We start from the raw sequence: 27,945 nt of genomic DNA on the forward strand, positions 1-27,945 counted from the left end.
GGAGTAGGGTTTTAATAAAAGAATGTGCCTTCTCGGATCATTTTCTTTGTGAAAGGTTATGATTGTCGTCCCTTTGATTATTGTGTCATTTTTGACTTTGTTCAAAAGTAAATTTATTTTGTACTTTTTCGAAAGTGACTTCAAGGGAGTTGGGACGGATCTTTTTGTGTGCTCCTTTATCACTCTGTTAGCTTCATTAAATGGAGAAATATTCAGCATTCTGAAAAGACAAAATAAAGTTTAGATAGTCCCCAAAGTCTACTCTTGCTTTAATACATAAAAATGTCGTTGAAAAGAAGCTCATCCAAATAAATACTTGCTCAAATAAATGTTGCTAAGATGACAATCGCTGAAGTAAATGTTGCTCAAATGAATGCACGCCCTAAATACTAACTCAATGCCCCATCAGGATCAGTGATTACGCTTCCATCCCATTGTTTTGGTAGATTTGTCTCCTCTATTTTTTTTTAAAGAAAAAAAGTATCAACTTATATAATTATTTTCTTCAAAAACATCTATTTAGAGCCCATCGGTAGTTCCTCTCCAAAACTCCCCTTCGAGGATAAAACACACGATCTTGTTCGGAAAGCATTGTCATCCTTTGACTTGACCTGTCCTGCTCAAGGCTACCCTGCCCCTACATTCAGGTTAGATTCATTTTTAATATGGTAATTGCTTTCCTATTTCCCTAGGCAAGGGTTCTCAACCTTCTTTTGAACTCAAGTCACACTTGTAATTGTCAAAAAAATTCCAAGGCACGCGCCTTCCCAAATAAGTTTGCAAGATAATAATAAAATATCTAGTTCCACTGCCTCTGCGGTACACTAGATGGCGCTCTGCACTACACTGGCTAAGAGCCCATGCCCATTCTCAACAAGTGGCATGCAAGTGCATTTCATACGGCCCGCAAAAATTATTTAATAACAGTAGTAAAATGCATTTGATGATGGTATAATTAGCTTAAATTGTGTTTTTATCGCAAAACTGACGTGCACTGCTCGGAAGGGAATTGTTTATAGCAGTACTAAGTAATGCCACCCTTTATTCATCACACACCTTTATATCATCCAACATTACCTCCCCACTAAACCATTTGCTAGTAAAATTGATCTAACCACCGATAACCATGTTCCCTGGTTTGATCCTATATTTATGAAGGATGCGAGTCTATTAATACTCTACCAAACTCACTCATGATCACTTTGATCAGATAATGGGTATAACCAGTATGGATGTAAAATTTAAAAAGATAGCTCAGAATTCAGTAGCAAATTACGGTCATTAGACTTACAATTTACATAAATAAAAATATTCAAACGTCATTGACTTTTATCACTTTATATAATTGACTCTCCAATTAAAATTAAAGCCAAAGGTTATTAGTGTGGCCCATGAGATGATCTCTTTATCTCATTTTGTGTAATACCTACAAACTGTTGAGAGCCCCTGTCCTAAGGGAGCATTTACAAAATTGCTCTGCCTTATGAACGTATTTGGGGAATATTTCTTTAACACCACCACCTGTGTTTGCAATTTGTACATAGCCCTTAAGCATTATAAAGCCTGTTACATGAAATAAATAATTATACACTACCTCCAATATAGAGCCAATTGGTGGAACCAAACCCAAATTTTCACTCACCACTGATACCCTATCATTCTCGAAAGAATCTGATACAGAGATCACTCTTCTCTGCCCAGCTCAAGCTTTCCCTATCCCCTCATTCAGGTACGTGTCTTTTAGCTACCTTCTCATTAAGCCTTTGTACTATCCTCATCCCCTCATGCATTCCTTATTTGTTAGAGCCCATTGGGAGTACAAAGCCTCAATTCTCGGGTGACATTAGTCTCACGGGTATAAAGAGAGTGAAGGACTCATCTGTAATCCTGATTTGTAATGCACAAGCCTCACCTATTCCTTCATTCAGGTAGGAGAGTATGTAATAAATCTGCTTTCAAGTAATGAAATGTAAAATAAATTATTTTATGCATAGAGCCCGTTGGGAGCACTGCCCCTAAGTTTTCAGAAAAATCCAATTTGATGGGCTTAATGACTGTTGTGAATAGTCCAATTACGCTTTTATGTAGTGCTCAATCAAGTCCAATCCCATCATTCAGGTAGGATCATTTATATGGATTAAGATATTGTCTAAATTACGGTGAATGTTAAAAATATGACCTTTGGCAAGCCTGAGACTTTTTGGTGTGCAACCTGAATAGGTTTTTTTATTTTCCAAAGCTTTGATCATTATTATTTTATCTGAGGAGGGAATGTGCTCGTAAATGACGGGGGATAAATCCTTATTGGACTCGAAGTAGAATGGAAGTTCAACATCAGACTCATTCCTTATGTCCTTACGAAGTAGGATTTGTATTTATATCCTTCATCTCATGGTACGTCCTGAAAGCTAAGGGGTCGTAAATTTATGACCTCCGGAATAAAGTACTATTCCCCCCCTGTCTGTTTGTCCAAAACTTGAGACCCCTCTTTGATTGGACGTGCTAAATTTGATCTCCTCTCTCCCCTGTTAATGTTTGACATTACTTCCACTTAAATTGGTTGTGGTATTTTTATTATTGATAAACCACCAATTTAATTGAATGGATTTTCTTATTGCAGCCTTCCCCTCCAATGATTTAATAATATTCTTTTACTCCTCGGGACACCCAAGATTTATAGAAATACAAAGGTTATACCATAACGCTTTTCCGATAGATGTTTGACTTCCACTATGCTTTTCAATAGTGACGTCATTGAGTATAACTGTTACCAATGGTGGCTATATATCACCTTCCTTGACTATTACTGATAGAGTATCGCTTGTAAACTCTATTACATCAAAATATGTCTGTCTTGCCAAGCATCAAATTGAAAATTCTAGCAAACCCGATTACATGATGGTCTAATCTTGTATTTCTATTAACCTGGAGGAAAGCCCTTTCACTCGGCTCCACTCCTCCCGAGTTTTTTTGTAATATTCTTGCTTCTTTAAATGAGAATAAGCTCGATACTAGACTTTGATTAGTTTTTTTAATACTGTGCTTCCTTATTCATTTTATTACTTTTTCGAAATGGAATCTGATTGGTAGGACTATGAGTAAAATTCCTTATAACGTAAAAATGACTCCTTTATTCTTTGGTTGACATCGATTCCATTGATTTACTTCATATTGAAAAGGTTTTGTTCATCAGTGATCAGTTCTTAATATAGTGGACTCCAAAATATTCATTACCCCCCTCCCCCTTCATCCTAAAAAGTTCTTTAAATCCGTAACTCCAACCCCCTCATCAACTGGACATCATAAATATATTACCTCTAAGCTGTTCTCCTCCAATGCATTCTTCAAATGCTCACTGTTACCACCTTCATTGTCAGAGGTTAAAAAAAGATGAAATTTGAAGATCGAGGACTTTTCATAATTGCTGCCTGAAAAGAATTCTCTATTCAAAGAAGAATAAGGATCACAGCAATCATTATTCTTTTATTCTTGAAGAGAGAATAATTTAATCACTAGTGCGGTAAAGATGAAGGGTAACACTTGTGAAGCTATAAGTGTAAGTCCTTTTCGGACTGTCTATATCATTGCTAGATACGGAGTGGGGTGAGTGTTTCTTTTCTTCATCTCATTGCTGCTCGTAGCTAATTTAATGGAACGTCATGATAACTAAGCTGCTCTCCTCTCGAACATTCTTCTAAGTGTGAGCGTGACCATGTTAATTTTGGGTTTCTTTTTTTTTTACAGACCCGCGTTTCATATTATTTGAATCTGTGCTAATTTTTGTGTGTTGTTTTAATACATACTGGAAAGTCATATTTTTTACAACTCTAGTTTTAGGGATCTCTGTTGACAAATATATCGTCTCTCAAAGTTACTCTATTTTGTATGAAATGTTTATCAAACTCACCGCAATTTAGACAATATTCCCATTCTCAATAATTTATTGTGATTAATATCCCTTGGATTTCCCGTTCCACAAAAATGCATTCCTTTTGAATTAAATTTTGAATATTACCTCCTTTAGAGCCGGTTGGAAGTTCAGAGCCTAAATTTGCTGGAGGGATTTCAAAAAACATAATCGGCGTTTTTGCTGAATCCTCCTCTCAAGTTACTATACTCTGCAATGCTCAAGGAGCTCCCGTTCCTTCATTCAGGTTAGAGATACTGATTTGTGTGATTTTGTTTTTATTTGGTCTGTTTGTTCAATTTTAAAATTCAAGTTGAGGAATTCTAAGGAGTTATTCATTTTACTTCTTAGAGCCCATTGGTAGTTCAAAACCAAAGTTTTCTGGAAGTCAGACAGATAATAACAATATTGTGGGCAAGACCTACCGATTGAGTGAGTCTGTAACTCTCCTTTGCAATGGCCAAGCTAGTCCAATCCCAGTTTTCAGGTACTGCTTTTCAATCACCTATGTTGTACATATTAATGATGCCCCATTTCATATTTATAATTACTAACTTTTTCCCCTCTCACTTCCCTCAATAAAGAACCTGTTGGAAGCAGTTCTCCAAAATTTGCAACTGACGATGAGTCCAGAACGATTTCACGCGTTGCTCAGTCTGAAATGAATTTGATTTGCAATGCACAAGCCTCACCAATTCCTTCATTTAGGTAGATTGAGCCATTTCTTTTATTTTTATTTCACAAAGTTCTGCTTATAAGTAAAGTGTATTTCCTTTTCATTAAGAGCCCGTTGGTAGTACTCTTCCTAAATTTGCTTCTGATTCTAAAAGTGATGAATATGTTCGCCAAAACGGAGTATCCATTTCCTTACAATGTAATGCTCAGGCCCATCCCATCCCATCGTTCAGGTAGATGTTACTTACCTCTTTCATTATAGCTGTATTGTATCCATTGAGAAAAGTTTTAGAAATAATGTGTATTTCTATTTTTTTAAAGAGCCGGTTGGAAGTACAGCGCCGAAATTCCCTAATATAAATGATATCAAACTGAATGAGCGAATTACTGAGACCATTGGACTCACATGCCCTGCTCAGTCACATCCATTGCCTAGCTATAGGTACTCCACCTAATACAGTATTAATCGTACAATTTGAGTAAAACAGCAGTAAAGTTACCTAATGTATTTTCATTTAATTAACCAAGTCTTAGAGCTTATTTCTTTAACAAACTCACGTACCCTGCCCCACTTCAGTGTAGATTATGATTGATTCATATGTTATTTTACTCGTTTCTTCCAAATAGAGCCTGTCGGAGCAACTCCACCAAAATTTGCTACATTAGATAAAACATCTAGTTTTGAAACGTTACAAGGAAGTAGTTTTTCAGTACTTTGCGCCGCTATGGCTTCTCCGATTCCATCATTCAGGTATGAGGCCACTTATTGGTTTGAATATTTCTCCTAAATCCTACGTCTTTTCATTTGATAGACTTATTATTTCTTTATTTTGTCTCTTGATATCGTAGAGCCGATTGGAAGTTCTGCTCCAAAGTTTTCTACGACTGACAAGTATCGAGGAATAGATATGAAGGCATTTTCTTCCATAACGCTAATCTGCCCAGCTATGGGCTTTCCTGTCCCGTCGTTTAGGTTCTTATTAACTTATCTACAATATTTTTATATCTTTGAATCGGTTACCCCCCCCCCCCATGTTCCCATTAGAAAGACATTTCTGGAACGTTTGTATTTTTTGGGTGCCCTGCATTTTTTGAATAGGTAATCTGAGGAATATCTTTATTTCCCTTAGTTATTGTCATTATTATATTCAAAACCAATTGAACAATCGTGTGGCCTAACATAAACCTTAGAGTATCCTTGAGGATTTATTGCGTAGTTATAATCCTAAGGCCTTGTTGAAATCAGTCTGTAGAATCCTGCCCTTTGTTTGTAAACCTATTATCCACATGTTTTTCAGTTTTCTGCCTTGCCTCCAGAGAAACAATGATGTTTTCCAGATTTGCTTGCTTTGATAAATTAGTCATGGACTCTATTGTTAAGCAAACAAAGTAAATTGACGTTATTCCCACTAATAGCTACTTAGTTAGTCTAAATAATTATTACAATCACAAGGTGGTTAATAGGTTTTACAAACAGAGGGGAGAATTGAGGATCGATATCAGAGTAATTCCTACCAACGCCCTTCTGTATTTCCTTCTCCACCTCCTCCTTTGTCACAGCTGATTCTAGCTGATCTAATGAAACGTCATGAGAGCTAAGCTTCTCTCCTCCAAAACATTCTTCCAATTATCAGGGTGCCCATGTTGATTTTTGGTTTCTTTTTTCAACATACCCAAAATACACACGATCTTCCAGGGCGTCTGCAAGATTATATATTTTTTGGATTATAATAATTAAATTTCCTATATTAAATATTTTGGAAAAAAATTATAAAAATAAAATTTATTGGAAAAAAATAAAATTAAATGTCCACTATGGCCCAAATGCATAATTGACTACTCAGTTGGCACCCTTATCACTGGCATTCCTATACTTTTGATAATATTGATAAAGTTACAAATTATTATATCCATTTATAGAGCCGGTTGGATCAACTGCCCCCAAATTCTCAATGAAAGATAAATACAACGTGTTTATAACGGAAGCTGGTGCTTCAATAAACATCCTTTGTCCGGCTCAGAGCCACCCTATTCCTTCATTCAGGTTAGTTTCCAAATACTAACTCATTTCTGATACAAATTGAATGAGTTGAGTTAACTTTTTGAATACACTAGAGTTTTGCACGATCAATGAGATTAAACATGTTACGTAAATGCAAATTTATTTTTGCATATTTTCAGAGCCTGTTGGATCAACTGCTCCAAAAATTTCATTGACAGATAAATTAAATATTTTTGTGGCTGAAGCTCAAGCTCCCGTTACAATCCTTTGCATGGCTCAAAGCCATCCTATTCCTTCATTCAGGTTAGTTTTTTTAAAAAATCTAAGCTCCAATCCCTAAATTCCTAGAGTAGTAAATTCTAAGCCTTTTTGAGCGTACAATCTTTTTTTTTTTTACAGTTGGTAATCTGAACAACGTTTGTTTATCTTTCAAAGCTGTTACCTGTATTCTTTAATTATTGACTAACCAAACATCTATTGCCCAGTGTAGGTCCTTGTTGGACTCAGAGTAGAATTGTGGATCAACATTTGAGTAATTTTTGCCTATGCCCTTGCTAGATACGGAGTAGGATTTGTGCTTATCTCATAGTTGCTCGTACCTAATTTAATGAAACCCCATGACAGTTTAGCTGCTCTCCTCCAAAACGTTCTTCAAATATTCAGGGCTACCATGTTGGTCCTCTGTTTTTTAACATACCAAAAATTGCTTAATACATTCTTAGATCAGAGTTTTATTTTTGACTCCTATATTAAATTTTTTTAAACTAAAAGGTTGACAAGTAAAGTAATGCAAATTCGTTTTTGCATATTTTCAGAGCCAGTCGGATCCACGGGCCCCAAGTTTTCCATGAAAGATAAATTAACTATTTTCATTGCTCAAGCCCAATCTTCAGTTACACTCCTTTGTATGGCTCAGAGTCACCCCGTCCCGTCATTCAGGTTAGTGGATTTTAACCCCTTTTTAACGTCCCTTCTCAATTGTAGAGCCTGTTGGAAGTGCGGCTCCTAAACTCTCATCAAATGATAAAGTGACTACTCAAATTATAAGAGAATCTCAATCCCAACTTAGTATAACTTGTTCTGCTCAGGGCTTCCCTCTCCCATCCTTTAGGTAAAATAAAAATTCACCAACTAATTACGTATACTTTTTTTTCTTCTTTAAATGCCTCAAAATGTTTTAGAGCCAGTTGGAAGTACTTCTCCAAAATTTATGGGGGAAAAAAAGATTAGCATACTAATTAAAAATCAATTTGACTCAGTTGATCTCCTTTGTCCTGCTCAAGGATCTCCCATCCCCAGCTATAGGTAAAAATCCCTTTTTAATTACGATTCCTTGTTCCTTAGAACCTGTTGGCTCCTCCGCACCTAAATTTTCTAGTCTTGGTAAAACCATAGCCTTCGAAACGACTGAAGGACTTCCCTTTGCGCTACTTTGTCCCGCAATGGCCTCACCTATTCCATCCTTTAGGTCTGTTCGGCTTATATTTGATTATTTTTTTCCACAAATAAACAAACGAATATTACACAGTAGGGTTGAACGTCGTATTGTATGTACTTTTCGGTGCGGAATTCCCTCATTTGTTTGTTGAAATCCGAATATCAATTATTGTCTCGATTTCTTTCTTCAAATTAAACTTTTGAGATCCTAGAAAAAATAGTAAATCAAGTCCATAAGTAATTCTCAATTATTTTTTGAAATTTTATACTTTTAATTGTTGGTTAAAGAATGATTAATTTTTTTATTTCATTTCATTTTACTTAATTATTCTTCCGCTCTTACACTGAAATACCGAAACAGTTACGTCAAAATATATACATTAATAAACATTTTAGTTTAAAATTAAAGGTCCGAGGTAAGATTATATCCCATTGACATATGGAATTCTCCATGGCAGTCGTTTTCAAACTATGGTAGATGAGCTCCCTCTAGAGTTACCTGTATGAACCTCATAAATAGATTAAACTTCCGCTATTATACATATATTCAGTTTGATCTTAATACTAGTACTTGCGCCCCAGTTTGGGATCAATTCTTTGCGACTGATATTTTCTGCCTAGGTTCACAATTTACATAGAGACATGATGTTATCAACAATTCATCTATGCAATTTTTTTTAAATTAGACCCATCTAGATCGATTTTTTTTATCAAGGCATCTGACCGAACATTTTTAAAGGTCCAACAAACATTATAACGGTCTTGTATTTCCAGATCGAAATATATTCTATAACTAGTGCATACTGTAAGAAGTTTGATAAACACTGCTCTATGGAATTATGGTTAAACAACTTTTTTTTTAGCAGTTCATCCACTATATCTCTCATACTTGATGAAAGTTTAACATCTTCTTCACTCAGTAACAATGCAATAGAATTTCATATTTGCTTTTAATCTCAGGCTTCTGATAAATATCCCCCATCTCAGCTTCAGTAGTGATAATATTGTTTTGTTTTATGTCTATATCTTATTGCTATTTTTAGAACCAGTTGGCTCATCTTTGCCCAAATTTTCTACTGTGGGAAAGAGTACTACCCTTGAGTTTAAAGAAGGTCTTTCATTTGCACTAATCTGCCCAGCAATGGCATCTCCCATCCCTTCATTTAGGTAGAGACATTCTTATATACCTTTAATTTGTTTTAAAAATAGTTGAAAAGTGTATGACTGTACATTTTAAATACCTTCTAATTCCTTAACTTTTACACATTAATTCGTCTCTCTTTTAAAATAATCATTTGTTCCTCATAGAGCCAGTGGGATCTTCTTCTCCCAAAGCTCCTCGAAGTTCCAGATCAGACATTTTCTCCGTTGTTTCACATCAAGAAACATCCCTTCTTTGTCCTGTTCAAGGATTCCCTTTGCCTTCTTTTAGGTTAGTTTTCCCTAACTTTTAAATGAATGATGGTAGATCTCAGAGGGGGTGCGGAAGGTTCTGAGAGTAAACTTGATTTGAGCTGCCTCTGGTGCAGATTTTTATACTAGCACAAAATAATACAGGTTTTGTGTGAGCAACCGGTGAACACGAGTCAATTGACTCAACTAGCAAAAATGTATTGATCCTATTTTTGATACTGTAAATTTAATTCAGTGTTTGAACGGTTGAGTATAAGTGATGCAATTTAGCGTCATCCATTTCCATGGTTAGTTGCTTCGAAGCAAATATACAAGAGCTTACATTTACTCCCTAAGCCTATCTCCTTTTGCTGTTGGGATCCAGCCAGGGCCGGTTTTAGAAAGGAATTCAGGGGCGTCCGTAGGATTGTATATATATGTATTTCTTTGGCGCCCCTGTTATTAGGATGTTTGCCCTGCCCTGTCCTTGATTATATTTAGTTTCCTAAAAAGGCCCTTCTTAATTATTTTCTATACAATAAAGAAATGAAAAAATTATTTTCTGATTTTTATAAACCAAAATTCGAATAAAAAGGTCCTTTATCTTTAACCTATGTCCCACTCACGCTAAAACTGGTCCTGATTCCAGCATTCATACTACCATTAAAACTATGAAATAAGGCTTATTTTCTTTCTTAATACAATTAATATAGAGCCTGTCGGTGCTGCTAAACCTCAGGTAACCAAGGGGGATATTTTATCGGCCTCATCCGATTCTTCACTGTCACTCCTTTGTCCAAGTCAGGGATTCCCTGTCCCTTCCTTCAGGTTTGAGCTAATATTCTAACACATGAGTTACTTACCCTTGATATATTATGTAGATCAAATAGTGGAAAAAACTAACGCGTTTAATTTTTGTTTATTAAGCATTTGAAAAAGGGGAGTTCTCACAATGCTCCCTTTTCAAGCCATTATTAAAAATGGTCATATTCTTTAGTAGGCCCGTGATTTGTGTAGTTGGCTAGATAATAATTTCTAGGTGAAATGAGATAATTACTTACATTTCCATTTTAAAAATACAATACATGGATTTCATATTGTTAGAGTGCTTTCACTGATGTCATAAATTGTATTGACATTGTCATCTTGGGGGAACATGGTTGATATTTTTACTTCATGAAATAGGCAAATTTTCAACAAATCCTGATGAAACTCCATCAAATGGATTTATGAATTAAAAAAGACTTGATACTTGCATTGAATATTACTTGATGTCAATGATAAATAGTGATATTTGAATTAAGTCAAAGTAATATGCACTGAAAAGCCCTCAAAAATGGCTAGATTTGTACAAACATTTTTTTTTTATCGATTAGGGACGAGAAATATTAATGAATAATTAGTGAAAAATATCTGATTCTCTCAATTGTAATGTGCTAATTTTTATCTCAATAGGAAAATAAGATTGTATATTGATGTATGACAATATTTTTAATACATTTTAGGATCAGATATGCAATGTGCGAGGTAAAATATTGGACTTATTGATAACAAACGAGTATGGTAAACTATTGCAAGAATTAAAAGGAGTACATTATTGAGGCTTTATCACAGAATTCCTTATTGATATATCTTTTTATATTTCAAAATTATTTGTTTTGAGCGCTACTGTGGGCTCCAGACTTTTTTATGAAGGCTTCTGACATGGCCACCCACTGTTCCTCCACATAGACCTTGAGATCATCCAAATTTCATCTCTCTTCTCGACTACGCTCCAAATTGCATAGTCATGAGGGTTAACAGTCTGGAGAGGAGGGTGGCCAAACCAATGACGGTCAGAAGACCTTGAAATTGACGACACACCACGCTTACAACTTTTTGGCTATATGACCAGGTGCCCCGTCTTGCTACCATACATATTTGACATCCTTGTAATTAGCATCAGTCCAAGGCTTCATGGCCGTTTGTTAGAGCTCAATATACTCATTTTACCGCATTTTGAGTCCCTTTGGTAACCAGTAAGGACACATGTCCTTCCCGTACGCGGCCACAACGCCCAGCATCATGATGCATTGAGGATGTTTGGTCCTATTGATTGCGAGTCTCAGCTAGTCCCTACTTTTAATAACGCAACCTAGTATTCTAAAAATTTTACCCTAAAGTAATCAAGATAGATTAAAAGTCAAGTCCACTATCGCTACATAATAACACTAGGGATTAGAGGGATACATTTTCGATAGACAATATGACTTATGTTATATTATTTTTTGGTCCCGTCTTGACACAAACTTTCATATGTTTCCTAATATTAATAAAAAGGAGTTTTCATGAGTTACAAAATGGGGTTGTTTAGACCCCCAAAATAGCATACATCAACAATGCTGACGTCATGTGAAAACGCTCAATTGTATATATATTTATGTAGAAGTGTATAGTTTTTAATATTTTGAATCTATCCTTTTTCTAGATGGTACAAGTTTATGGAAGCAAATAATAACAAGAAATTGGTTAAATTGGATGATCGTGTCAAGCAAGTTGGTGGAACTCTTATTATCAAGGAAGCTAAAGTGGAAGACTCTGGAAAGTATCTTTGTATGGTAAATAACTCTGTTGGTGGAGAAAGTGTTGAAACTGTTTTGACTGTAACTGCACCCCTCTCTGTGGATGTCGAGCCAAAAACTCAGGTTGTCGACTATGGACGCTCCGTCACATTCAAATGTAACTACAAAGGAAATCCCATCAAAGAAGTTTTTTGGCTCAAAAATGGAAAATCCATCAATCATAATGAAAACACCCTTCGTATCAACTCTGTCAAGAAAGATGATCGTGGAATGTATCAATGTTTCATCCGCAATGAACAAGAATCCGCTCAAGCTACAGCAGAGTTGAAATTAGGAGGCCGATTTGATCCACCAGAGTTTATCAGTCATTTTGAAGAGACTATTGTTAAGCCCGGAGGTTACTTATCCATCAGCTGTATCGCTAAAGGAGATCCATCCCCCAATATCAAATGGTTCATTTATGGAAAGGAAGTCAAGAATGAGGGAGCAATTACTGTTGGAAGCTTTAGAGACGCAAATGGAGATGTCACATCTCATTTGAATATTTCTCAAGTTAAAACACAATTTGGTGGAACCTATGAGTGTCAAGCCTCCTCCAAAGTTGGTAAAATATCCCACATGGCTAAATTAAATGTTTTTGGAGCTCCCTATGTCAAAAAAATGAGACCCATGAAAGTAGTGGCTGGAAAGTCCATGTTTATTACATGCCCTGTTGCTGGATACCCCATTTCTAATATTGTCTGGGAAAAGGATGGACGTCAACTTCCATTCAACGATCGCCAGACCGTCTTCCCTAATGGAACTCTTATTATCTCTGACATTCAACGCAAAGAAGATGCTTCTGTATATACGTGTGTGGCTCGTAATGATGAAGGTTATTCTGCACGATCGGATTTAGAAGTTTCTGTCATGGGTAAGATTACTTTTTCCTTCATTTTTGCATGCCTTATTAAGTGGCGTATGTATTTACAATGTTCGTTGTTCATACGTCACAAGTCTAATTTTTGCCATAAATCGTAATAACAGGACTTTGTTTTCACAAAGTCATCCTCCTATTTGTTTTTCTTTTTTTCAGCTTATTTATTATTACAGGTTTCTAACTAAATTATTCAAAAGTTGCATACACTCTGCATCCCAAATGAGCTCATAATTATGATTAATTAATCTGATTATTTTTTTAAATGTAGAAAGACCCGAGATCGTTCCTTTTTTCTTTGGTTCTGATTCAGTGGATGAAGGGCTCTATGCTCAAGTCTCATGTATTGTTCAAAGAGGAGATACTCCAATTAAAATATCCTGGAGCTTGAAAGGTGATACTGTCTCATCTGAGCCAGGAATGACCACTTCTCAAGTGGGGCCCAGAGCTAGCATATTGAGTATTCACTCTGTTGGCTATAGGCATAGTGGAACTTATACTTGTACTGCTCAAAACAAGGCTGGAATTATTTCTTATTCCACGTCATTGACAGTCAATGGTAGGATTCAAATGATCAAGCGATAGGAAAGGGTTATTAAAGGCTAATATCATTTATATGCATATATATAATATCTGAAATCCTTGATAATTTTAAATTACGAATTTATTTCAAATTCAGAGCCTCCATCTCTTATGCCTTTGACTTTTGGAAGGGATATCCTAGATGAAGGTGAATTTGCTCAATTAATTTGCATTGTAAGTAAAGGCGATGAGCCTCTTACAATGTCCTGGACTCTCAAAGGAGATGATGTATCATCAGAGCCAGGATTATCCACAACTAAGATAGGAACAAGGACATCTATTTTGACTATTAATTCTGTTGGCTATAGGCACAGTGGTGTTTATACTTGCACCTCTCAGAATGAAGCTGGAGTTGCTACACAATCCGCAGAATTGAAAGTGAATGGTAATTGTACCTTCAATAATGTTATTGAGCATTGAAGTTGTTGAGGTTACAGGAAGAATTTTCTACATATATTAATATATGTATCAATCTTTTTTACTTTGTTTTGGTAATTTGTCCTTCCAAATTCTATTTTTTGTTTACCAATGATCCTTTAGAGCCGCCTCAGCTGATGCCACTGACATTTGGGGATGATGTCTTGAACGAAGGTGAATTTGCTCAGCTTTTTTGTATAGTTCGAGTGGGTGATGAGCCTTTGACCCTCACCTGGGCATTACAAGGAGATGTGATCTCATCTGAGCCTGGATTATCCACCACTCAGTTAGGTAGTAGAACATCCATGCTCACCATATCAGCTGTAGGCTATCGACATAGTGGTACTTATACTTGCACAGTCACAAATAAGGCTGGAAGCGATTCTCAATCTGCTCTTCTTAGAGTCAATGGTAATTTAAATGCAAGGAGGTTACAGGAGTGTACACTAGGGTCTTCCGTTTTTGAAGGGTGATCCTTTATATTGTCTGTTTCTTTATATCTACTGCATATTGATAAAAATATGAATTTTGCAAAGTTTCAGCCTTTTAATGCCATTTTTGTGACCTTTCAAGCAAGTTAAAATTTGAAAAATGACAACTTCCTTGGGATAAAATTGTCTGATTACAAAGGGCTTAAGAAAGCCGAGTTTTATATATATTCAATTAATTTCTTTTAAATTTAAATTCATTGAGGTCTCAACTTTCAATTTTTTTGTGATTGCAATCTAGCAAACAAAAAATATTTTTTATTTAAGACTAATATGTATACCACTGAGAGACAGAAATACGGATATGTATCCGTAAATCCTATTTGTTGACTGAGTATTAAATCTCAAAATCGAATAGAAGCTCTAATTTAAACTGGATAACTGTTACTGTATATAAAATCTAATTTAAACAATTATTTCTATAGCAAAAATCCCGGTAAAATTCATTTAATTGTATACTCCCTTCATTATCACAAGGGTTGTATGGATCGGAATACGAATCTATACGAGGGTTGTCCAAAATTAAGGTGACTTTTCAAATTTCGTGGGTAAGATACATTAGCTATGCTGAATTATTTTATTTATTATGCTAGTACACTTGCCAAAAAAACATATAGCTATCTAATATGTATAGTTTGTCTGTGAGAGGCATAACGGTTAGAAGTATTTTGCTTGTTTGGGGATTTTTGCTATTGAAAAACATGGATCAAAGTATTTGCATCAAATTTTGTGTAAAAAAAATGAAATTAAATGCTTCAAACCACTTGAAATGCTTGTGAGTTTGTGTGTGTGTGTCCTCTTTGGGTGACCACACCGTTGGATCTAGGAGGCTGAAACTTTACATGGGTGCCTCTTTTAAACCTGGTCAGACTAAGACCGGGTTACCAATTTTCGGTAGGGGCATATAAGGGGCCTTTTTCCATACCCAAAACACAAAAATGAGCATATTTGTAACTAAAGTGTTTCTTAAATTTATTTTTGTGGCATTTTCTCTACTCCAAACAAGGTTCATTTTAAATTACAAAACCTCTTGATTTTGAAATGAAGAATTATTGAAGTTTAAAGATTATAATATGGAAAGTTCTAAAAAATACATATTATATTGGTCTGTTCCAAACTTATACAGGTATATTTACAAAATATCGATTATTTTGGTAACGCACATTTATTTCAAATCAAAAAAATTATGAAAAAAAAAAAGGAAATCGGTAAAATCTGGCATTTCGTTTTTTTTTTAGGTGCAAAAAAAAAATGGATTTCCAATTGAATTCATAGATAAAATACAGTTTGTAGAATCTTTTTTGAAAATTCGGTTGCCTGTAAATTTGACGATAAAACCAGATGGTTCACTGAAATATCTGTCATTATATGAATAATTTTTAATTTTTCCCTCTAACGTCAATTTTTAAGAAGAAATGCCACTAAGCGATGCATTTTGGACATCAAATTGTATACCTTATTTGTATTTAAAATTTATGAAATTATTTTTGCAATATTTATAAAAAAGAAGCCGTTATCGAGGGTTATTTTTTTATTCTCCATAACATTTTTGGCTTTGCAATTACGAAATAAACATTGGTAGGTTTGTATTTCTCTTTACAGCTCCAACAAATGTTGTTTTTTACTTTTTTGGCAAAATTAGTGATACACATTTTTTTGTAATTTTCTTAGCGAATTTTGATTAGACAATTTTTGTCAAAAATAATGGATGGACTTCCCATTCAGACAATTTTTTCATAGATATATGTTGGTATGCAATTTGAAGTTAATAACACTTTTTTTTTCTTTTTAATTCATAATAATACATACATATAAAGTATATATATGATATGGCGTCATATTGTAATGCTCGCCCGCACCGAAGGGGTCTAAACATGAAATGGAAATGACATTGACCATTGTCAAAGTGATTTCCAGCTCCTTTCTTGGCCCGAGCAACGCTGGGTAACATGTTGCTAGTTATTTATAAGATGTATAATTATCAATAAAAGTAGTGTTTTAATCCATTCTTTAAAACATTACTATTTTAGAACCCCCTCAGCTGATGCCACTGACATTTGGGGAGGATATCTTGAATGAAGGTGAATTTGCACAGCTTTTATGTATAGTTCGTATAGGGGATGAGCCTTTGACCCTCACATGGGCATTAAAAGGAGATGTGATCTCATCTGAGCCTGGATTATCCACCACTCAGTTGGGTAGTAGAACCTCCATGCTCACAATATCAGCTGTAGGCTATCGACATAGTGGAACTTACACATGTACAGCCAAAAATAAGGGAGGATTTAGTTCTCAATCTGCTATTTTAAAAGTCAATGGTAATCATTATTTAAAAAAGGGACGGAAAAGGTTTATAGGAAGGTTAATTTAAATGTATTATAAAATGTATCTATAAGACATGTTATGATCTATTATTTTTGTTCAGAGCCACCTCGAATCCTTCCATTGACATTTGGTCAAGAAGTGATGAATGAGGGTCAATTTGCTCAAGTTGTTTGCATTGTCACAGAGGGAGATGAACCATTAAGTATTGGATGGTCCCTTCAAGGGGATAGTATTTCCTCTGAGCCCTCCTTGTCTACGTCATCTTTGGGAACAAGGACTAGCATGCTCACAATCCAATCAATTGGGTATCGCCATAGTGGAGTTTATACATGTAAAGCCACTAATAAAGCGGGCTCTGGCTCACAATCCGCCGTTCTAAGAGTCAATGGTAAAATTTCCTGTTCATATTGAATGAAAAAGGTTCCTTGAGAGGCATTGGATAGATGAATATTTCCTAATCGTAATTTAATCAAATTAATCTAGGCTAATAAATGTAGAGTTATATTTAATTAATTGTATAAGTAAATACCACACAATCATTAAATTAATTAAAGCTACATATTTGTTGTTCATCCCACTTCAGAGCCTCCAGAAATACTCCCACTTTCCTTTGGTAAGCCATCCATGGATGAAGGCGAATTCGCTCAGATCGTTTGCATTGTAAGTAGAGGGGATGAGCCCTTATCCATAACTTGGTCTCTGTATGGTGCAGTTATTTCTTCTGAGCCCAGTATCTCTACAAATTTGTTAGGCTCAAGAACCAGTATGTTGACCATTCAGTCCGTAGGCTACCGTCACAATGGCATTTACACGTGCCAAGCTAAAAATGAAGCTGGCTCAATGAGACAGTCAGCTTCTTTGATAGTGAATGGTTGGTACTCCCCTGCCCTTGCATTAGTCGAAAGAAAGATGTTGAATTGAGGGGTTGAATCACTTTTTAAAGTAGTTTTAAAATATATATGATATTTAGTTATCCTTTTTTTTTATTATTTATGACGAATTATAACTTTCAGAGTCTCCCAGCATTTTACCCTTTTCCTTTGGAGCTGAGAGTGTTAAAGAGGGAGATATTAATCAGTTGACATGCCTAGTAAACAGAGGGGATGAACCGCTAACGATCACGTGGAGTCTCAAAGGAGACGTAGTCTCCTCAGAACCCTCCATCACCACAACCATGATTGGTACTAGGGCTAGTATGCTCATGATTACTAATGTAGGCTACAGGCATAGCGGTACCTATACATGCCGTGCAACTAATTCTGCTGGCACTGCCACTCATTCTGCTGAGCTTAAAGTGAATGGTATTTATACATAATTATTAGGAAAGGAAGCGGGGTGTAAGAAAGATGTCGTATGGTTGTTTTTTTTTTAATCAAGGAATGGATGTAGCCAAAATGTAAATTAAATTGTTAATTTTTCCTTTTCAATTTTCAGAGTCCCCCAGTATTTTACCCTTTTCCTTTGGATCAAATAATGTTAAAGAAGGAGACATTACTCAGTTAACTTGTTTGGTTAGTAGAGGGGACGAACCCGTTAGAATCACATGGAGTCTAAAGGGAGATGTGATTAGCTCTGAGCCATCCATAACGACTACCATGTTTGGTACTAGAACAAGTTTGCTCATGATCACTAATGTAGGCTATAGACATAGCGGTACCTATACATGTAGAGCTAGTAATGCAGCAGGAACTGCCACTCATTCAGCAGAGCTTAATGTCAACGGTATTTGAAGCAAAACTTGACATGAAAGAGATGAAATAATATGTCACATAATATCTGAAATGATGTTAATCTTTTTATCAAAGTTCCTTGTTCGTTTCATTTTCAGAGTCTCCCAGTATTTTAGCCTTTTCTTTTGGATCTGATAGTGTTAAGGAAGGGGACATGACTCAATTGACTTGTTTCGTTAGTCGAGGGGATGAACCATTAACGATCACGTGGAGCCTCAAAGGAGACGTAGTCTCCTCAGAGCCCTCCATAACCACTACCATGATCGGCACAAGGGTCAGTATGCTCATGATTACAAATGTAGGCTACAGACACAGCGGTACCTATACATGTCGTGCAACTAATTCGGGGGGTACTGCAACTCACTCCGCTGAGCTAAAAGTAAATGGTATTTGAAAATTCAAATTTATAGCGATCTGAAGGGGGGCAAATAACAGAGGAGGAACATTTCTTATATTTGTATCTCTCAAAAGATATCAATCTATTCTCTGACGTCTTTTATTTTTTCAGAGCCCCCCATCATAAATGAATTTTCTTTCGGTTCAAACTCGGTTAATGAAGGTGACATGGCTCAATTAGCTTGTTTCGTGAGCAAAGGGGATGAACCACTAAGGATCACATGGAGTCTCAAAGGAGACGTAGTCTCCTCAGAGCCCTCTATAACTACAACCATGATTGGTACTAGAACCAGCATGCTCATGATTACTAATGTAGGCTATAGGCACAGTGGTTCTTATACGTGTCGTGCATCAAATGCAGCTGGTTCTGCAACGCACTCAGCATCACTTTTAGTGAAGGGTATTTCATTTGTGTTAAGCGATCTGAGAAAGAGATATCCTGGAAAAACTGGATTTCATATATATCAATTTGTTTTTGTTTTTTATCTTTTTAAATCTCTGTCTTTTCATTTATTTTTTTAAGAGCCTCCTATCATAAATCCATTTTCTTTTGGTGCTGAGCCAGTGAATGAAGGAGATGTAGCTCAGTTAACTTGTTTAGTGAGGCGAGGAGATGAGCCCCTCTCTATAACATGGAGTTTAAAAGGAGATATAATATCTTCTGAACCCTCCATGACTACGACCATGTTTGGTACTAAAGCAAGTATGCTTATGATTACTGACGTCGGCTATCGGCACAGTGGTACTTATACCTGTCGTGCAAGTAATGATGGAGGTTTTGATACTTACTCAGCTGAGTTAAAAATTAATGGTAAATTAAGTCTCTTGAAGGCATGGGAGGGATCACAGAAAGAGTCCGACTACTTATTTTGTTATTTGCTTTAAGTTTTAAATATTTATACTCGAAACATATTGAATTTTGGACCACTACATTACTTTTTCAGAGCCACCTCAAATTGCTCCCTTCTCCTTTTCTCCTCATGTAATTGACGAAGGATCCTATGCTCAGATATCCTGCTCAGTTACAAAAGGAGATGAACCTCTTACAATAACTTGGTCCCTTCATGGCGCAGTTATATCCTCCGAGCCCTCCATTACCACAACTATGATAGGTACTCGAACCAGTATACTCATTATAAGTGAAGTTGGCTATAGACATTCAGGAAAGTTCACTTGTAGAGCCAGCAATCCAGCTGGCTCCGTTCGTTATTCAACAGAATTGAGCATTAATGGTATTTTCATTCTCTGAAGAATGTGAAAGAATTTGATCCACGGAGGGCACACATTGATCAATCATATTCTTTTATCTAAATTTTGTATTTTTCAGAGCCTCCCAGAATCGTTCCTTTTTCATTTGGCTCTGAGTCCATAGATGAGGGGTCTTTTGCACAACTTACTTGTTCTATTTCTCATGGTGATGTACCTGTTAGCATTAGCTGGAGTCTTAAAGGGGATGTAATTAGTTCGGAGCCCTCCATTACAACTACTATGGTGGGTGGACGAACTAGCATATTGATTATATCTAGTGTAGGCTATAGGCACAGTGGGGATTACACTTGTAACGCCAAAAACATTGCTGGAATGGTAACTTATACATCAACTCTTTTAGTCAATGGTGAGGGAGGGAGGGAGAGGCTCGAGGGAATGGCGCGGATTTGTAAAATTTATTATTGATGAATTTGTTTAGGAAAAGCCTTTTGAGGATTCAGTTTCTAATAAAATACATACCTTTTTTCAGAGGCCCCTGAAATTGGACCGTTTAGCTTTTCTAAAAATATAATGAATGAAGGGGACTTTGCGCAATTGACCTGTGTCGTAAATAGAGGGGATTTACCCTTGACGATTACATGGAGTTTTCATGGTGAAAATATAGGCACAAACACGGGTATAATCACCTCTAACCTTGGGCCTAGAATGTCTATGCTTGTAATTAACTCTGCTCAACATCACCATCAAGGGGAATACACTTGCCAAGCCATAAATAAGGCTGGTATACGGACCCATAGTGCAGAGTTAAAAGTGAACGGTAGTAGCATCACACTTTTGGAAAGAAAGGGTCTCATTGGGCACACATTAAATAAAGTTTTCTCCTGGGTTCATGTCTTTCTTTTTTATTAACTTTCAGAGCCACCTCTCATAGCACCATTTTCTTTTGCAAATGAAGTCTTAAATGAGGGAGATTTTGCCCAAGTGACTTGTGTGGTGAATAGGGGCGATCTTCCCCTAACCATAACATGGAGTTTTCATGGGGAAAATATAGGTCCCGATACAGGGATATCCACCAACAACTTGGGTCCTAGAATGTCTATGCTTGTCATAAACTCTGCTCAGCATCACCACCAAGGGGAATATATTTGTCAGGCTCAAAATAAAGCCGGAATACAGACTCATAGCGCTGAGTTAAAAGTGAACGGTACTTTCATTTTAATGAGGGTGGCAGAGTAGCGGCACATTTTGAGGAGGCACATTCCTATTGACTTTTTTTTAAATAAGTTACTTTTACTTTTGGTTTTCAGAGCCTCCACTCATAGCACCATTTTCCTTTGCAAATGAAGTAATGAACGAGGGGGATTTTGCCCAAATTTCCTGTGTAATCACATCTGGGGATCTTCCTCTGTTGATTACATGGTCCTTTCACGGTAATACAATTGGAACCAATACAGGGATTGCAACCACAAATCTAGGTCCAAGAATGTCTGTATTAGCCATTAATTCAGTCAATTACTCCCATCAAGGGAAATATACATGTCAGGCAAAGAATAAAGCGGGTATACGAACGCATACCGCTGAGTTGAAAGTCAATGGTAATCAAGTGGGGGGATTGAGTGACATAAAGAGATGAGGGGGAGACTTGTGACTGTACTGTATTAATTAAATAATTAAATTTGTGGTATGCAAACATTAAATATGTATGTAACATAATTTTTGTTCTTCATACTTTTTCAGAGCCCCCCATGATTGGGCCTTTTACCTTTCCAAAAGAAGTTATGAATGAAGGGAATTTTGCTCAACTGACATGTGTGGTCACCTCAGGAGACTTGCCTCTGAGCGTCACTTGGACCTTTCATGGGGACAAGGTAGGAACTCAAACAGGGATCACCACTACTAACCTTGGGCCTCGTTTATCCCTTTTGGTAATTAATAGTGTAGGCTATAGGCATAGAGGAAATTATACTTGTCAAGCCTCAAACAATGCTGGGCATGATTCATATACTGCCAAGTTAAGAGTAAATGGTATTTTCATAATTATTTGATTAACTCCTCCTTCCTACCAGCCCAACAGTCTAGAGGTGCCATGAAGGGATTTTTTTAATGTGTATACATTTGTGGGATGCAAAATTTTGCAATGCACATAGTTATTTATCTCTTTCTTCTTCTTTATAGAGCCCCCCTCTCTGGTTCCTCTAAATTTTGGAAAGAACGTTTTTAGTGAGGGCTCTTTTGCACAAGTGGTTTGTACCATTACAGAAGGGGATGAACCAATAAAAATTAGTTGGTCTTTTCATGGGGAAAGTTTAGAAGACTCTGGACAAAATATTGGGATAGCTATAACCAACATAGGTTCAAGAACAAGTATTTTGATTATTAACTCCGTGGAGCACAAACACAGAGGAAATTATACATGTAGTGCTTCAAATAAGGCAGGAAATTCATCAGATACTGCTCAATTAAAAATAAATGGTAGGTGTGAGAATCAAAGTCGTGGGGGATGGGGGTCATGTCATATTTTATGAACCGAGTGGGTGCAGAACTAGGGGACTCTGAAAGAAACTTTTATGCAGATTTGCAGCAAATGAGTACAAACAATTTTTTGTAGACTTATTCCAGTGCCTTCCTGTGACCTCTTTCTGTCGCTTAATTCAATTTATATTAATATAAGAACCGACTATATACGTATTTTCTATTCACTATAGTTCGTCCTCGATGGACTGTAGAACCCACTGATAAGCATTTTGCCCAAGGTAGTGAAGCTAAAATTGACTGTAAATCTGATGGATTCCCTCAACCAAAAATTGTGTGGAGAAAGGCAATTGGTGAGTAATTATTGAGAAATAACCATGGATTCATAATAAAAAATATATAATCAACTTCTATTTTAGGACTACCCGTCTCAAATGAACAAAGACCAACCCCTAGCGACTACAAAGATCTGGATGTATCTAATGACCGAAACATGAAAATTATTGATGGAACTCTCATTATTAAGAATATTCAAAAGTCTAACGAAGGATTTTACTTATGCAAAGCATCCAATGGGATAGGTGGAATTTCAGCCGTGGCTAAAATATCAGTTCAGGCACCTCCTTCCTTTGAAATCAAGAAGAGAACTCAAACAGCACTCATCTCGGACAACACTGTACTACAATGTGAAGCAAAAGGAGAGAAACCCATCGGTGTTTTGTGGAACATGAACAACAAACGACTTGATGCCAAAGTTGACGACCGATACACTATCAGAGAAGAAGTTATAGATGATGGAGTTTTGAGTACGATCAGCATCAAAAGAACAGAAAGAGGAGACTCCGCACTTTTCACTTGTGTGGCCACCAATGCATTTGGAAGTGATGATACGAGCATTAATTTGATTATTCAAGAAAATCCGGAAACTCCGTATGATTTGAAGGTTCTTGATAAGGCTGGACGTACCGTCAAACTCTCTTGGCAAACTCCCTATAACGGCAACTCCAATCTTACACGCTACGTTATTGAGTTCAAACCAACAAAAGGATCCTGGAAAAATGATATTGATCATGTTCTTGTACCTGGGGATCAAAATCAAGCCGTGGTATATAGCCTTAAGCCTGCCAATTCCTATCACTTTAGAATTGTTGCTCAAAATGTGATTGGTGTCTCTGGACCCTCCGATACAATTACAATTGAGACTGCCGAAGAAGCTCCCTCCGGACCACCTGTTGATATCCGTGTTTCAGCTGTTGATCAACAAACTCTTCGAGTGTCTTGGAAACCTCCTCTAACTGAGCATTGGAATGGTGATATTCTTGGATACTATGTGGGCTACAAAGCAACTGCCAATAGTGAAGAAAAACCTTATTTATTCGAGACAGTGGAATTCAGAAAGGAACAAGGCCATGAGCATCAACTTCAAATCTCTAACTTAGAAGTATTTACTGAATATGCCGTCGTTGTTCAAGCCTTTAATAAAATTGGCCAGGGACCAATGTCTGACGAAGTCTTGGTCCACACCGCCGAAGGAGCTCCCACCGAACCCCCACAAGACATTGATCTCGTAACTCTGTCTTCTCAAAGTATAAAAGTCACTTGGTCTTCACCCCCACTAGCTTCAGCTCATGGTATTATTAAGGGTTATAAGGTTATTTACGGACCTAGCAAAGTTTGGTATGATCCTTCATCCCATGCTACGAAGATTTCTTCCGACATGCAAGCCGAACTCACTGGCCTTCAGCGCTACACGAATTACTCAATACAAGTTCTTGCTTTTACAAATGGCGGAGATGGTACCAAAACTGAGGTTTTCACTACAACCACTGAACAAGATATCCCTGGACCTCCTTCTTCTGTGAAAGCTCTTGCCATGTCTGATGACTCTATCCTCGTGTCTTGGCAATTACCAAAGGAACAAAATGGAAAAATTATTCAATATACCGTGTACATTAAGGAGTTAGATAGAAGTAGAGATATTGCACCAACAAGCCGAAAAGTGGATTCTCTTCAAATGAGTCTGCAAATCGATAACTTGAGCTCTAAAGCAAGATATGAATTTTGGGTCACTGCACACACATCTATTGGAGGAGGACCCCGATCTAAAAAGGTCACTCTAACACCAACCGATAGAATTCCCGCTAAAATTGCTTCATTTGGAAATAGTTACTCAGCTATTGCCAAAACAGATATCCAACTGCCTTGCATTGCCGTAGGGTTTCCGATCCCTGCCCTTCACTGGAAAATTGATGGAATGCCCATTCCAGAAAATGATAGAATTCGCCAACTACCAGATGGATCCCTTCAAATCACTCGCATTTCTAAGGATGATGCTGCCCAATATACTTGTATGGTCAACAATAAATATGGTCAAGACACAGTTATTCACCAACTCATTGTGAACGGCCCCCCAGATCCACCAGAGATGTCATTGACTGCTCAAACCACAGATTCTATCACAGTTAAGATCAAACCAACCAAAAATGTTGACAAGTCTAGTATTCATGGCTTTACTATTCATTATAAGCCCGAATTCGGTGATTGGAGTACTGCCTCAGTTCCTTATGGATCTGAAGAATTTATTTTGGATGAGCTTCTCTGTGGTCAAAGATATCATTTATATGCTACTGCTTATAATGAGTAAGTACTTTTTCCTTAAATAATTACTATAGGACTAATTAATCTATTAACTTTGTATTCAATAGCATTGGAATCGGTGATATCAGCCCTCAAGTTACAACAAAGACAAAAGGCGTTCAACCCACTGTACCTGATGCACATCGTTTTCTGGAAGTATCTGCAGGAAGTGTAACTCTTCATTTGAATGCCTGGATTGATGGTGGATGTCCCATGAAATATTTTATGGTCGAGTACAAACCCAAAAACCACAAGGACTGGACTCTTGTTTCTAATTCAGTTAAAGCCGGCGGAAATTTCGTTGTTTTGGATTTGAACCCTGCAACTTGGTATAATTTGAGAGTAACTGCTCATAATAATGCTGGATTCTCTGTTGCTGAATATGAATTTGCAACTCTTACGGTAAAAGGAGGTAAGATATTGGACTCTGATCCATTAGATTTAATATTATTCCTTTTGTTAGTTCTTATTATTATTATTACATGAAAAACATGCAATGACATGGCGATGACTGATAACAAAAGTAGAGTAACGAAATGATTTTATAGGTGCTCTGGCCCCGGTCAGAGAAATTCCCGGAATGGAAGAAGGCCAAAGTGAATTAGAGAAAGCATTGATGTATTTTTTGACAAATGTAAATTTGATCGTTCCCGTTGCAGCTGCATTGGCTGTTATTTTCATCGCCTTTGCCGTCATTTGTGTTATTCGTGGAAGAAATCATTCCTTTGCCAAAGGTAATAATATTTTCTTTTTTCTCTTCTTATTATTTGCCATTAGGAACTATTGCCCCCCCTTTCGGAAGAAAGGGCTCCACTGATGGAAATCCTTTCCCTAATCTTCCGGACTGGGTTGATCTTGACATTATTGTCCCTGTTGGAGCAACTGTTGTCGTTATTTGTGTTGGGATTTTGGTAGTGTGTGTGGCTGTTACGAGGCGTAAACAACCCATACTTATGCCTCCAGGTTCTTTCTCTCCTCTTTTTACATCTATATATGTAACTCACGAGTTGTATAAAATATGACCTACCGGTGTCCGAAAATGAAAGTTGATAGTAACTCTGACAATTTAAAACATGTTTTGAAGGGTCATGACGTTTTATTAGATCAGCTGTGATTGGAAGGAAATAAAAACAAATTTCACACACGTTTCAGTCATATTTTCTACATCTACATGATTTAAGTTTTCGAATACATCATTTTTTTATAATTACATAATGATGCATTATAATAATTGATCAATGTATAATGATGATTTCATCTTACAGAGGAATATGCTCAATACTATGGCCAAATGAATACCATGAATGCACGTATGATGACAACCAAAAGAGACGGACTTCCTTACGAAGAAATGGGCTACTGTCCTCCTCCCAATAGAAAGCTTCCTCCTGTTCCTGGACAACATTCCAACTATAACACCATCGATCGGATTAAAAATGGTAAGTGATTATTGTTGCATCATGGATAAACATGTTTTTTCGCTGTTTGATTGCTTGGGCACAACTGCAAGCTTTAATCCCATCCTACCCTCTTTGAGAAAATTTATATACAGTAGAATCCGATTAAACCGTTAACGTATAATACGGATTTTCGTTAATTTATGAAGGACATTTATGAAAGTCCCAAATTCGTTATTATTTAATAGAGTATATACTCTATTAGAGTCAAAACTAGGGAACAAAGGGTTATATTTTTGATAGAGAGTAAGGCCCTTCTATTTGTTAGTTCCATTTTGGCATCTCTGAATACAGGTCACTATTTTTCTTAATATTAATATTCATTATTGTTCATTCTTATAAAACTTGGTTATTTAGGCCCCAAAAATGGCCGACATCAACAGTGATGACGTCACCCGGAAGTGCGTTGTAATTATTTCCCATCTAAAAAGTCAACATTTATACCAATAATCTTCTTTAAAGAATAATAGCACATTCAAACTTAATCTTATGATGAAGACATCTTTTATTTATTCCAAACAGTAGTTCATATATTTTTTTATATAGAAATAGTACAAAAAGTAACTTAAGTTCAAATTACAAATTTTGAAACGTACAAAGGGTGATTCCAAATTTTTTAAATTAATATACAATTATAATCAACAAATTTGAAATGAATAGCTTATTCGCTTAGTTGAACCAATGATTTATTTTGGTCACGCAGTTTTAATTCATTAAGGTTGTTTTATTTTTTGTTAGTTCCTTAAAATCTGACTTAAACGGGTTCCATTGTATATGATACATTGCAAACTGATCATTGTATTTAAAAAAGAGAACATGGTTGCTATTTTTTTTTCGTTTTTTTTTTTTTTTTTTTCAACAAAGAAATGGAAACTTTATTATGTACTGAAAAAAATTCACATGTAAATAAATAAATGAAGACATTAAGTATTGAGACTCGGTCAGAGACCCTCAAAAAATTCAATTTCGATCCAAATTTCATTTCCACAGAAAAGATCACACATATTTTTTCTCTTTTGTATATATATATTTATTTTTTTCATCAAATGTATTGAGACCTGTTCAAGACCAAAGTTGGATCGAATTAGAATTCAAATAACCACGGTCTCATATGGGTCTAGGATTTTTAGACCGAATCCCAACACTAGTAGATAAAATTAATACATTTAGCATTTTGGGACTGGATTTTAAATTAATTACGAACTATTAACAACTTTGTTTTTTTCTGAAAATATATATATTAATACTTATATTTTTTACATAACTGAAAGTATTGACATCCCTCTGGTCTTTATCATAGAACTGCAGTTCAAGTCTAAATTGGAATTATCATTATATAAAT

The 27,945-nt window shown here is 36.2% G+C and overlaps 1 protein-coding gene across 50 annotated transcripts in view; it reads left to right on the plus strand.

Annotated features, from left to right (window-relative positions):
* The window catches only part of Dscam1 (Down syndrome cell adhesion molecule 1), a 73,119-nt gene that overhangs the window by 39,715 nt on the left and 5,459 nt on the right, over nt 1-27,945 (plus strand). For 3 of the 50 annotated variants that reach the window (XM_071891437.1, XM_071891447.1, XM_071891467.1), the window contains exons 7-14: nt 1,805-1,928; nt 11,881-12,887; nt 16,803-17,090; nt 22,743-22,862; nt 22,929-25,149; nt 25,215-25,558; nt 25,695-25,880; nt 26,412-26,585. In XM_071891437.1, coding sequence (XP_071747538.1) covers nt 1,805-1,928; nt 11,881-12,887; nt 16,803-17,090; nt 22,743-22,862; nt 22,929-25,149; nt 25,215-25,558; nt 25,695-25,880; nt 26,412-26,585 — 4,464 coding nt within the window. Of the gene's footprint in view, nt 1-523; nt 648-1,605; nt 1,730-1,804; nt 1,929-1,994; nt 2,119-4,024; nt 4,155-4,258; nt 4,395-4,691; nt 4,816-4,903; nt 5,025-5,209; nt 5,334-5,431; nt 5,556-6,502; nt 6,627-6,763; nt 6,888-7,399; nt 7,524-11,880; nt 12,888-13,161; nt 13,450-13,569; nt 13,858-14,012; nt 14,301-16,802; nt 17,091-18,136; nt 18,425-19,351; nt 19,640-19,772; nt 20,061-20,155; nt 20,444-20,953; nt 21,242-21,774; nt 22,063-22,742; nt 22,863-22,928; nt 25,150-25,214; nt 25,559-25,694; nt 25,881-26,411; nt 26,586-27,945 lie in introns of all 50 variants that reach the window. The other 47 variants (XM_071891471.1, XM_071891449.1, XM_071891465.1 and 44 more) reach the window with 41 other exon arrangements.

This window comes from Lepeophtheirus salmonis, chromosome 10, assembly GCF_016086655.4.
Source record: "Lepeophtheirus salmonis chromosome 10, UVic_Lsal_1.4, whole genome shotgun sequence".
NCBI classification, from domain to species: domain Eukaryota; kingdom Metazoa; phylum Arthropoda; class Copepoda; order Siphonostomatoida; family Caligidae; genus Lepeophtheirus; species Lepeophtheirus salmonis.